Raw genomic sequence first — 12393 nt, 5'->3', positions numbered from 1 at the left:
TGTTGTATTTCATGGGGCCGGGGAGTCTCGGTCTGGCAAAGGGAAGAAGTAAAATGTGGCCTTTAAAGGACAGGCTGCCAACAATAAGGAACATGACCCTGGGGCAGAGGCAGGTTCAAGCAATGATAGGGGTGGGACATTAACAGAACACGGCAAACTGAAACGCAGAGAAAAACACGAGACCCAGGAGGAGAGCCTTCACCTAGGGGTCCTCCCTACGCTAGTTACACCTCCCCGGCCCCATGGTTAGAGCAGCGGTTCACAGCGGGCGATGTGAGGCAACAGCTAGAGCCGAGACACACCGCACAGTGCCAAGGCTGGGCCCCAGGGGAGAAAGCTCCAGCCCGGTAAGTGAATACCACCAGGGACCGGGCAACCGTGGGCTACAGTAAGCAAGACAGAAGTTTCCTTCTGGAATTCAAGGCTGCAGCTCTTTTATAAAAGCAGAACACTGATTTCCCTGTGAGCCCAGCCATGGTGGGGGGACTGAACCATGGGGAACTATCACCAGTGAAACCTTGCTCCCTTCCAGGGGCTATGTGGGCTCTGGGCCAGAAGAATTCAAATTAGAAAACAGATTCATCAACAAGCCCTTCCCCCGAAAATCTTTCTGGTACCTTCTCACCCAGAAGCCCTCTGCCTTTGAAGTGGCTTGGAATGCACCAGTCATTCCCCCCAGTGTTCAGAGCCTTTGGGGGAATGCATGCCCGTTCCCACTCCTTTCATAAATAGGAACCCCAATTCTAGGTTGTATCCGGAGAATGGTGTTTGCTCCACAGAAACTGGGCATCGGAAAAAATGTGAGGACTGCACAGACTCCATGCAGGGAGCTGTCTGCGGTGGTTTCCGCCTCGCCGCCCCACTCTCCCCAGAGTAGGGGGGCAAGGGGGCTCCAGCCGAGGTCAGTGCCATTCCACTCCTCACCTGTATGTGGCGCCGTTGAGCTCTGGATGGATTGCTTGCTGATCTATTACTGACCAGGGAGCTGTTGTGACAAAGAATTCCTTGTTCACACAGTTTCTTAAGCTTTCTGGGATGCGACCTGGAATATGATGATTAAAATTACCAGATGTATTTTTTTAAGGTCACAGGGAGTTAGAGACCACAGTAGTTGCTGCTGGGGGAACCCCCTATAATGTTTGAACTATGGAAACCCGAGTGTAGAGTCTTCCACTCCAGAATGAGGGCCAGCCCTTTAATTTTCAGAAAAGGTGAAGTCGTGGGGCCTGAGTCCTGAGCTCTTCACTCCCGCCCACTCCACCCTTCTGGAACAGAAAGGAGCCCCTGCCCCCCATTCCCAACTCCCTCCACAGTTTGCATGTTTAATGCTGACTGGTGCAAAAGGAACCCGTTTCCTCTGAAATCGAGTGCAAAGCCTGGATTAACTGGGCCCAGTTCCTTCCACATGTCATCGACTTGATCCCTAAAACCTCCTGTGCCCTTAGCAGCAGGCCTCTCTAACCCCCAGCCCGCCTTATCAGGCCTGGGGTGGCTGAGCCGCAGGGCTCCGGGGCTCACCTGTGATTGCCCGGCGGATCTCGGTGGCCGCCGCCTCCCGCATCTCCAGCGAGGCTTGCTCACTGTACCAAGCTGTGTGGGGCGTACAGATGAGATTCGGTGCGTCTTTCAAAGGACCCTGAGCAAAGCTAGGTAAATGCACACAAACAGCAAATGAGAAGACTGTCGCGCCCTACCCCATTCACCAAGAGAAGAGCTCGGGCCAAGCAGCCTACTGGCCAGTTTGCCTGCATGGAGGAACGGGGGGTAGTACGTTTCCTAAAGGCTGAGAATTTAAGAACGTACTGATCGGGGCGCCTGGGTGGCTCAGTGGGTTAAAGCCTCTGCTTTCAGCTCGGGTTATGATCCCAGGGTCCTGGGATCGAGTCCCGCATCGGGCTCTCTGCTCAGCGGGGAGCCTGCTGCCTCCTCTCTCTCTGCCTGCCTCTCCGCCTACTTGTGATCTGTCTGTCAAATAAATAAATAAAATCTTAAAAAAAAAAAAGAACGTACTGATCGGAACTGCTAAAGCAGGTGTCAGGAGAAAGGCTCCCCGGAGGACCGGCAGGGCGCACGTGTCAGCAGAGTGCACAGTCGCTCCAGACTTCCACACGGTTCTTCCTTTGAGACACTTTCTGACCCCCCCCCCCCCCACGGGGCCCTCTGGAGCTTTTACACTCACGCAAAGTACAGCACCGTCCTCAGAAGAGAGGCCGTCAGACGGTCTCCAGCTTCCTCCCCGGGGGCCCTTGCTCTGGGGACGTGCCCCACAGTCCCAGTGTGGGGGGCGCTCAGGGCAGCAGCAGGCCCCGGGGTCACCGCGCGAGGCCGGAAGCCCGGCGCACCCACCTGAAAGGCTCCGATTCGTGCACGTCGAGGGCTGCCCCTCGTATCCTGCCTTCCTTGAGGGCTTGGGCTAAGGCCTTCTCATCCACCAGCCCGCCGCGGGCCGCATTCACGAGGAACGCCCCTTGCCTCATCTGCGGGACGAAAGGAAGGCCGTCAGACGCCACCACGCTGGAAGGCACCTGCCCGAGGCTGACAGAAGCCGTGGCCGGAGGACTCTGGCTGGTTTGGCTGTTGGGTGTGTGTGCAGCAGGTTGGGCAGAAGGGGACTGCGAGGTGTTGGGGACAGCTGGATCAGTTTCTCTGTATCCTCAGAGCGCACCCTAAGGACCGGTCACCTGCCTATTGCTTCTTGGGAGGCCAAACCCGACTGAGACAGGTCCCTGCTGGGTCCTGGGCCAGCCCCTGTCTGGCCCAGCTCCAGGTGGCCCATCCCGTGCTGGGGCCTCATCTGGCCCCTCACTGACGTCCTGGGGGATGGTCTTTCCTTTTCACGCAGGTGTCCATGGACTACTTCCCGCCCCACCCCCTTCTGCTTTGATGGAAGTCTCCAGGGGCTAAGGGTATCTATGTCCGTTACCTGCTTTATAGTAAAGTCATTGATGAGGTGGTGGTTATGCTCGTTGAGATTACAGTGCAAGGAGACGCAGTCACTCTGATACAGTAAGTCCTGCAGGGTGTAGACCCTCTGCACGCCCAGGGACCGCTCGACCCCATCCTGCAAGTAGGGGTCATAAAAGATGACGCTGAATCCAAAGGCCTTGGCTCGAACAGCAACCGCCTGCCCCGTGCGACCTGTGCGGAGAGAGCAAGCATCCAGGTGAGCGAGTCCACTGTCCCGCCGGCCACTGCTCAGCGCTCCGGATGCCACGTGGGGGCTTGAGCTGTCCCCGCCGGCAGCACGACCGCCAGCCGGGGGAGCGGCGTAACTGAAGCCTGGGGACGCGCTCGGCCCGCATGTCTCCTCGGCTTCCTGGGTGACCTGTGCAGGGGCCCGCTGTCTGCGCTGGGGGGCGTGTGTGTTCAGGTGCCCACGATGGACATTTTCAAACGTCAGCACAGCTAGAGAGAATGTTCTGGTGAATGCCATGTGTCCCTCCCCCAGCGCCAGCCATTCCTGTAGTCTCCCACCCAGATTTCGCTCTCCCTGATGTTCCTGGGTCCACAGCAGCCTTAAGCCAAGCTTCCTTTCCCCAGACAGCGGGGGCAGTGACAGAGAACAGTCACTTGCCCATTAGCACTGGGTCTGCTCATGAAGGCGGGGGTGGGGTGGGAGTGGTCAAAACAGACCCCTGCGGAGGGTCCTGAGCGCAGAGAGGCACCGGACTCACTGGGCAGCTACTTCTCGGGTGTGTCGGCTGGTTCTGACCTGTGCGGGGAGCCCCAGGCCCCCTCCAGCGGGTCAGTAACCCACACCACCCAACAGCCTCCCTGACTCCCAGGGGTCGTCCTTTGCACAAACCCACGGAACCCCATGAAACCCCAGAGCCAGCGCCTCCTGCCTCCCAGAGCTGTTTCGGCCGCAGCGGCCTCCTCCGGGAAGCACACACAATCCGTCTTCGGATGAAGCCACCGCGCAGTGGCGCAGGGGAAGGAGGACGACGCAGGGCAGGTGTCGCTGCCCGAACAGGAAGCCCACGTGAGGGCAACATGGGGGCGGACTGTCTCCCGCTCCTGCTGGGCTCCCGTCGGGCGGCGCAGGGCAGCCTGGGCGGGAGGCCCGCCGCGGGGGCACCAGAGCCCGCTCACCCCCAGGGCCCGCAGCCGCACACGCCAGCCCGGAGGCGGGCACGGCAGGGGAGGAACGGCGCGGGCGACCTCCACAGCCCCCCGACGTCCCCGAGGTACGGGGCATGCGACCCCGCCCCCCCCACTCGGCCTGGAGCCGGGGCTCTCCGGCGGGGGCCCCGCGTGCTTTTCCAGCCTTTGCTCTTCCTTAGTCCCCAGCCCTCATCTCGCGGGCGTCCCGTTAGCCAGGAGGCGTTCCTAAGTTTCTCCGACACCCAGTGACTTAACTCTGCTACTAACTTGCAAAAACTGAGCCTGGCAGAAGCCAACTGGCTTGGCCTGAAAAAAAAAAAAAAAAAAAAGTCTGCATGTACCCGGTGGCCGGGCTGGCTGTGCCCGAGCCCCATCCCCCCTCCAGCCCCCGCTGGGGCCACGCTCGGGCCGGGCCGCCCCCCACTCCGCATCCTGCCGCTGCGGCCTCTCAGCGGACGAAGCCTCCAGCAAGTGACTGTCCTCGGGGGAGGCACCGGGCAGCCTCCGGCCAGGCCCCTTCCCATCGGAGTCCGGCAAAAGCCGGCGAAGGCTCAGCCACGCGGGGTGTCGGAAGGCCGGCGCCGTCCTGAGAACGGTCCCCTGGAGCCCCGCGCAGAGCAACGGGAGGCCCAGCGGGGCCAGCAGAGGGCGCTGCGGCCCTCCCACGGCGCCTCCGCCTTTCCTCTGCGCGGCCCCTCAAGTGAGGACTCCTTCGTAAACCCTGTGCAAGATCGCCTTCATGAGCGAGGTCACCCTGACACCTGGGGTCTTTAACTCACCCTGGGGAGTGAGGTGCACGCGCCCCGAAGAAACCCAGCTCCCACTCCAGGGGCCCTGACCCTTGGTTTTCGGGAAACAGAGCGCTGAACGCAGGGTCGAGTGACAGCCTGCGAAGGACCTGCGACCCACCCCACGTGCTTCTCCTGACCCCTCTGAATCCTGAGGGGCAGTCCCGGGCTCAAGCCCTTCCTGATGTACAGACTGCGACACTGAGGCAGAAAGGTCAGCGAGTTTCCTCAAGGTCACAGAATGGCCGAGCAGCGGGGCTGAGCTTCTGCAGAAAAGCAAGGGCCCCTGCGTGCAGTGTGGCCCACTGGAGCCCCCGTGTTGTCAGCACCAGGTCATCAGGCTGCTTCCTGTCACAGCTCACCTTGTCCTTGGGGACCCGTGCAAGATGCTCACAGGGCCACCAGCGGACTCCTGGGAGACCTTTCCCTGCCTCCATCCCGAGCTTTCTAAGCGGACGGCCGGACCGCGGCACCTTCCGGCTCAGAATCATTCAGGGACTCCCTGCTGCCACCCTGGCCTGGCATCTGAGGGCCTCCAGGGGCTGGGCCTTGCTCATGGCCCAGGTCTAGGCTCAGCCACCAGCTCCCCTTCAAGCCCCAAGCCTGCTGGTTTCTCTCCAGGGCACCTCCAGCAGCCCCTGCCCAGGGCCATCTGCGGGCACACGGCCTTACCCGTCGCCCAGCCGGAGACCACCCCCCGCGCTGCCCGCTCCCTGCCCAGCCCTGAAGACCCAGCTCCTGGGGCTGGCCGGAGAGGGCTGGGGGCTGGGCAGCGGTACCTACCGAAGCCGATGAGGCCCAGCGTCTCCCCGCGGATGCGCGCCGCTCCCGAGGCCACTTCCCGGATCTGCTCGACGCTCTGGACCCGTGTGCCTTCCCGCAGCGCCTGGTACAGCCACGTGTTCCGCCGGTACAGGTTGAGAATGTGGCAGATGGTGGAGTCCGCTGTCTCCTCCACGGCCGCCGACGGGATGTTGCACACGGCGATGCCTGGAGACGACAGGGCCAGGCCCCGCGTGAGGACCCTCGGCGAAGGGGGAGCTCCAGGGCACACCATGCGCCCAGCTGAGGGCCGGGGAGGTGGAGCTGGCCCCTCAGCTGCCGGCAGGTCAGGCTCCGATGCTCAGAGGCCTCCAGCCCCCACACCCGTTCCAGCCCTGCCGCAGCCCCCGACCCGCACTCAGCCCATATCCCGCCTGCCCTCTGCTCCTACACCTGGTGCTTCTGGGAAGCGAGCGGTGGGCAGCTGGAAGGGGCGAGCAGCCCAGAGGCTGGAAACCTGCCCGTGTCCGCCGTGGAGCAGCAGGAGCCGAGCCGCAGAGCCCCTCGTGAGAGCTGACCTGACTCCTTCCCGTGGGATGAAATGTTAATACTTGTTTTGAAAAAGCACGTCCCCCTCAACGTGGGCCCCAGGCCCGGCCAGGACAGAGCCGATTCCTGAATTCAGCCCCAGGCCACGGCTCAGGCCGGCAGAGCTAGGCACTGACCTTCCTCGGTTAAGGGTGTTTGGGGAAGAATGCAAAGTCTGCCAGACAAGCAGCTTTCTGGGGGACACAGGTATCCAGGCAGCCTGTCAGACCAGCTCAGAAAACCGCCTGTGAATCCCAGGTTTGAGACCCCAGGAGCACACGGGGCAGGGTCCCCAAGAAGGCAGCCCTGCCTTCCTCTTCCTTCTCAAGCCCGCCAGTGGGGACAAGAGCACCGGAGCCACTGCGACTCCACGGGAGGGAAGAGAGGACCACAGGACTCCCTGTGCTGAGCACCCCATTCTAGCATCTGTGTGACCTCTCCACGCGGGCGGCCCTGAGGTCCAGGGTCTCAGTGATGCCCTGAGGGGGACAGACAGCTCGGAGAGTGAAAACCCGCATGAGTGTCCCACCTGGTCCCATCTGGCCCCAGCCACCTGCTGGAGGGACAACGTGACTGAGATCTAGGCTGCCGAAATTTCCACGAGCTAGAAGTCTGTTCTGCCAACAGCCACAAAGGAGGCCACTCCATATGAAACAGGCAAGCTTAGAACTTGGACTGCACCAGAAGCCAGGGCTCATGGAAATCGTTTGCCATGATGTTTTCCAGCCCTCTGAGGAACCTGAGGTGGTGTGGCCGGAGCCCAGCAAGAGGGCCCCGACAGTGAAGGAGCAGAGTGTGGACCCTTGGCCACTGCCCAGGCAACCACCTGGGCCTGGGACCAGCTACGCCCCGGGAGCCGAGACTGGAGGGGATGTGCCGGAGGAGGGGGTCCCCGTGCGGGTCCATGTGACACAGAGCACCGCACCTGCCCACTCCCTGGAAGGGCACAGGAGGCAACAGCTCAGCCTGCACCCTTGAACTCTGACATGTCGCTCCTTGGCTGCAGAGACCAAAAACTGGAGGAGAGGCTGTGGGCACCAGGAGGGACCGTCCTGCCCCAAGGGCAATGGGCACCTTCCTCTGACACCCCCAAAGCCCTGATGATTTCTAAACCATTCTTCAGGTCAGGGCACCTCCAAAGGCCAAGGTGAGAAGCTTCTACCATCTGTAGGGCAAGAGTCACAGCCGTCTCACCCCAAGGCCCGAGCCCAGTGGCTGAGCTGCTTTTTCCATCAACAGTTTCACTCTTTGCTGTCCCCGCTGCTGAAGTGGAAGCCAGATAAAGGAGCCCGAGAGAGGCTCACAAGCTCAGAGGCCTCCAGCAACCTCCCAGCTCCCCCTGCTCCCGGTTCTTGGGGATCCCCTGCAGATGGGCTGAATCCCTCTAACTGCTCCGGGCAGGGGACACAGCTGTTTCCTGAGCTCGCCCCGCTCTCCACTCTGAGCCTCCAGTCCGGCCCACGGTCTTCCTGCAAAGGCTCCCGCGAGCACTGAGAAGGGAGCGTCCTCCCTCGAAGGCCACACTGCAGGCCCCAGACACCAGCAGCACGTAACAGCCACTGTCCTCATTTGCACAAGTCTGGGGACAGAGTGCTGTGTGCAGTGCAATCTGGAGACAGGACAGAGGCCCATGTCCCTTCTCCAAATTCCACACGCACCAGGATCAATGGAAACCCCACAGCCAACATCCTTGCCCGCTGCTCCGAACTGCAGGGCCCCAGGAACACGGTCTCCTCCACCCGGGCCCCCTTGTCGAGGGCAGCCGTGTGGCCGGGGGAGCGGGGCACCTTTGGTTGTAGGAAAACAAGGTGCCCCCCTGGCCCAGGCCGGCTGCGTGGGGAGCATGTGCACGTGGAGGGACTGCACGTTTCGCTCAGGAGACCTGCCATGTCGCCCTGGAAAGCAGCAGCTGCTTCCCAGCAAGGGAACTCCACGCCACCACCTCACCCGAGCCTGGGCGGCGAGGGGCGGACACGCGGACGGCGGGGCGGGTGCAGGGAAGCAGGTCTGAGGACCCCCCGCCCCCGCTCTGTGGGTTCAACGATATTCTCCGTCGCTGTCTGAACTCGGGATGGCAGCTCTACAAAGAGCACAAAGAACATTTGTTTCCAAACAAAAACATTCTTGTTGGCGCCCGGGAAAGATGGAAAATTTGAGGGAATGCTAGAAGTGCTTCTGAGGACTCCTATCACCCAAGTTTCTTTGTTGCAACCAAGGCGGGCTCAGGGGCACCCCGAGGCCAGAAGCAAGCGCTCAGGGCCAACACAGGAAGCCGTCGCTTCCCTCAGGCCCCATAACGAGTCTGGATTCTGATGCCACCCCTTTTCGCTTTGGTGTAGGGAAGATCTTCCAAGCCCCTTGCCACACAGCGCCCCCACTTCCAGGATGGGGGCGGGGAAAAAGGCATCTGTTGGGGAACGACCACCTCTTGCCTCTTCCTTTGGGGTTCACCTATGGGGTGACCCCACTGCCATATTCCAGGCTCAGAGCCCCTGAGCGCCACCATGAAGAAGCACGAGACTCGACACCGGCCAGGCTCCCTCTCCCCAGCTCCCACCCCCAATTCAAGTGGGGGAACGAACCACTTGAGGACACCAGGCAACTTCACTCAAAACCCCAGGCCAGGACGAAGGAGGAAGAAGCGGAGGCCATAAGCGCTTGATGCTGGGATCCATTGCGTCCTCAGAGGGGTGGGGACGGACAAGACCCACAGGGCCGCCGGGGTGTCAGCACGGCCACAGCTTGTCGGACCGCAGAGGCCTGAGTTCTTAGACATCTGCCAGTGGCCCCAGGACTTCGGGTGCCCCTGGACGTGGGTGGAGCACAGGCCCAAGCACCCGGGCGTGGATCCGGCACATCGCAAACGTGACAAGGACATGAGCAGAGGAGCCGATATGGGAGGACCCTGGACCCTCGCAAGGCGAGCAGGCCAGCCGAGGGCCACTTGCTGTCCACGCTCCGTGAACTCTCCTCACACGCAGAGCCCACGGCAGCGGCTGGGACAGGACGGGGACCACGCAGAGGGCCGCGGCCCCACCTCTGGGAACCTGCCTGTGGGGGTCCACCTGCTGCCCCTGCTTTTCTGTGGAGACCCTGCCCTGTCTGACAAGGGCTGAGCGGGAGGTGCCGGGCTCCACTTCACCCGCATCGGCGCCGACCCGAGCAGGTTTCTGGGTGGACAGCTCTCTGCCAGGACTCGAGACCAGGAACGCCCGACACCCCATTTCTGAGCCCCGCGCTGTGCGCCCAGCTCTGGCCTTTCCGGGTGATGGGTCCCAACCAGCCAGCGCTGGCCTGTGGCCACTCACGGGGTCCCCACCGCAAGGACAGGCCCCTGGCTCATCTGGCTTCTGTCCTTCCCACGTGAGACAGCCTGGCCCAGCCAGTGCTGGCGCCGGGTGGGGTCCTGGGGTCCGGCAGGTGCGCTCCCGCCCGTGTTTTCAGGGTGGGGGGTGGGGGCGCCCAACAAGGCTCCCTCTGAACAGCTGCTCCCGGCCCCACGCACTCACCGAGCTCGCCGGCGGCCTTGATGTCAACATTGTCGTAGCCGCTGCCTATCCGCACGATTACTCTCAGGGCCTTGAACTTCTCCAGGTCCTCCCTGGTGAGGGTGATGGTGTGGTACATCATGGCGCCGACAGCTTCATTGAGAACCTGAGGCGGGGCGAGCAGAGCAAGGCTGGAGCCCCACCCCCCCCACCCCGACTTGGCACCCCCCGCAGAGGGGGCAGCGCGGGTGTGATCGCTCCCCAGGTTGAGTGGCCTGGGGCTGTGCTTTGGCTGCCGGGGACCGTGGGTGACAGCGGAGGGGGAGGGCGGACAGGGAGGTGGCGTTTGGGGTGGGGGTGGGGCCCACCTTCTCGTGGATCTCCTGAGTGGACTGTGCGTCACAGAAGGCCACGGTGGCCAGGTCCTTCAGAATGGGCATCTCCACGGTGCAGTCTCTGCCATCGAGCAGCGCCACCAGGGGGCGGGGGTGCAGGGGGCCGTTCATGATCTGGGGGCGGATACCTGTGAGGACGGGAGGGTGACGGGGTAGGCGGGCACAGTGGCCTGTCCCACACTGGGGGACAGGGCACCCCTGTACCCACATCCATCAGGTCTGCTGGACCCCAGGGCTTCCTCCCGACTCCCTGGGTGGACCACAAACCCACAAAGCCACCTGGGCTCCCCTGGCTCATAGACCACGGCGGGGGAACATCTGTCTGCTGGGTCTGCCTGGGTGGATGTCTGAGGGAGACCTGGGTCTTCGTGAGCAATGTCAAGTACAGCGAACAGGAACCACCGTGCAGCCCGTGGAACTCGGGCCAAGGACATCTGTTTCCAACACACCTGCTCCCAGCACCAGCCGGACCCGCAGGGGCTCCCCCCAAACCCTTACCACTCCAACACCTTCCAAACAAACATGAGGGGGTACAAAATGAAACCAGATGGACAGGTCGTGGCTCCCGCACCCCATGGGAGTGTCTTCCTCTAGTCCCAAGCTGGGACTCGCGAGGGATCAGTCCCTCCGAGCCTGAGTGGTAACCAAACTACCGCCTAACCCAGAGCCTGGGGCCCCGAAGCAGGACATCCACGTGAAGCTGAGCCCCCACGTCCTCTGTACTGGTGGGAAAACGGGGGCTCCCCTCCCCCATATCCTCACCAGCCTCTGTCCCCCACGGCAGGTGGGGGTTGGGGCACCAAAGCTGTTTGCTGGGGGACTGATAAGCCCTTGGCTAGTGTTCTTCTTGGCCTAACTGGCAGGCGGGCTCCACAAGAGGTCAAGGTGGGTGTGTACGAATGGAGGTTTCCCCAAAGACCAAGGGTGCCATTGTGAATCAGGACCCCTGGAGACCAGCTTTTACCCCCAACTCTGCAGAGGGCAGTGAGGGGCAGTAATTCGCATGGTGGCCTACAGCCTCTCGTCTCATCCCTAGCCCCTTTAGTAGAAGGAGGACCCCGGGGCACAGCACGGGAAGTGGCCCCTGGAATAAGCAGCTGAAGTGGGGGGCGCAGCTCGTGTGAACTTGATGTGCACACATTTAAAGGTCCTACCTCTGCCCTTCCTTTTGGCCAAGAAAAGGGTGAGATTTTGACCAAATCCTGAAAGGATTCTTCCATCAGGTTCTTTCACTTCCCACAGCTGCTGCCAAGCCCAGGTCGGACTCCCACGGGACTGATGGTCTTGGACTATGGGCCAGATTCACCGGCCTGTCCCAGGCTACTCCTCCCACAGGGTGCAGAACACCCTGACCGGACTCCAGAGGTGCCGGCAAGGGTGTTCATCAGACCGCGTTCACGGAGTTCGTGATCATGGTAAGAAATCCAAGTTGTTAATTAAAAAGCAGCCACAGAGGAAATTGACGGGCAGGCACAAGGCAGGCTTCTAGAGCCATCCAAGACATCTGGAGAGGCTGAGGGGCCTCATCACAGAAATGTCCGTCCACAGCATCAGTGCATGGATCCCGTTACCTGGGCAACAAGCTCCAGGTTGCCTAGCGATCGCCCCCCCTCCCTGGCTTGGGTCGCCTCCTCTTGGGCGAGATGCACCCTTTGCCCTCATTCAGGCTGGGCAGGCAGAATGCAGCTGAGGCTTGTCCAAGAGCCAGGGGCTCCCAGATGAGGCCCCGGGCTCAGGTATGGGCTGTAAGCCCTGTATGGGAAAGATGGCAAGGGAGAGGCCCACGGGGTTGTGCTGGGGATGGATGCTGAGCGGGGGGTGGCTGCATGCGTGGTGGGAACGGGCAAGACTCCCGTGTGTCGGCACGAGGTATAGGGGCTGCACGAAACCCCAGTACAGAGGATGAGAGAAAGCTTAGCCAAGGCATTGCTGAAGTTCATTCTATGGACAAAAGGACCGTGCCATGCTAGCGCGAAGCTCCCATCTACCTGCACACCGGAGAACCCAGCGAAATTCAAGCCACACCCCACACAGCACCTGTTGTCGCTACAGCCTCACAGAAGTTGGGGCAGAGGTTCCCACAAGAGCCTTGGAAATGCCAGCCAGGTGAAGCTGTCAGCAGATTTTCCATCTTGCCTCACGTTAACCGACGCATCTCTCAGTGCTTCTAACAACTGGAGTCATTTTTTGTCTACTAGGATGCAACTGATGTGTTACTGAAGATAACCTTTCAAGGGACTATGGGAAATGGGGGGCCTGGGGGGAGTG

The 12393-nt window shown here is 61.7% G+C and overlaps 1 protein-coding gene across 6 annotated transcripts in view; it reads right to left on the bottom strand.

The window, feature by feature from the left end:
* The window catches only part of CTBP2 (C-terminal binding protein 2), a 154217-nt gene that overhangs the window by 2154 nt on the left and 139670 nt on the right, over positions 1 to 12393 (bottom strand). For all 6 annotated transcript variants that reach the window (XM_045069021.1, XM_045069023.1, XM_045069020.1 and 3 more), the window contains 7 exons: positions 10099 to 10253; positions 9752 to 9896; positions 5676 to 5882; positions 2924 to 3138; positions 2347 to 2477; positions 1519 to 1646; positions 925 to 1042 (listed from right to left, as the gene is read on the bottom strand). In XM_045069021.1, coding sequence (XP_044924956.1) covers positions 925 to 1042; positions 1519 to 1646; positions 2347 to 2477; positions 2924 to 3138; positions 5676 to 5882; positions 9752 to 9896; positions 10099 to 10253 — 1099 coding nt within the window. The remainder of the gene's footprint in view (positions 1 to 924; positions 1043 to 1518; positions 1647 to 2346; positions 2478 to 2923; positions 3139 to 5675; positions 5883 to 9751; positions 9897 to 10098; positions 10254 to 12393) is intronic.

The sequence above is a fragment of the Mustela putorius genome, unplaced genomic scaffold (genome assembly GCF_011764305.1).
Source record: "Mustela putorius furo isolate JIRA1106 unplaced genomic scaffold, ASM1176430v1.1 tig00003909_pilon_pilon_pilon, whole genome shotgun sequence".
Lineage (NCBI taxonomy): Eukaryota > Metazoa > Chordata > Mammalia > Carnivora > Mustelidae > Mustela > Mustela putorius.
The sequence above is the reverse complement of the archived record's forward strand: the minus strand, read 5'-3'. Positions and strand labels throughout refer to the sequence as shown.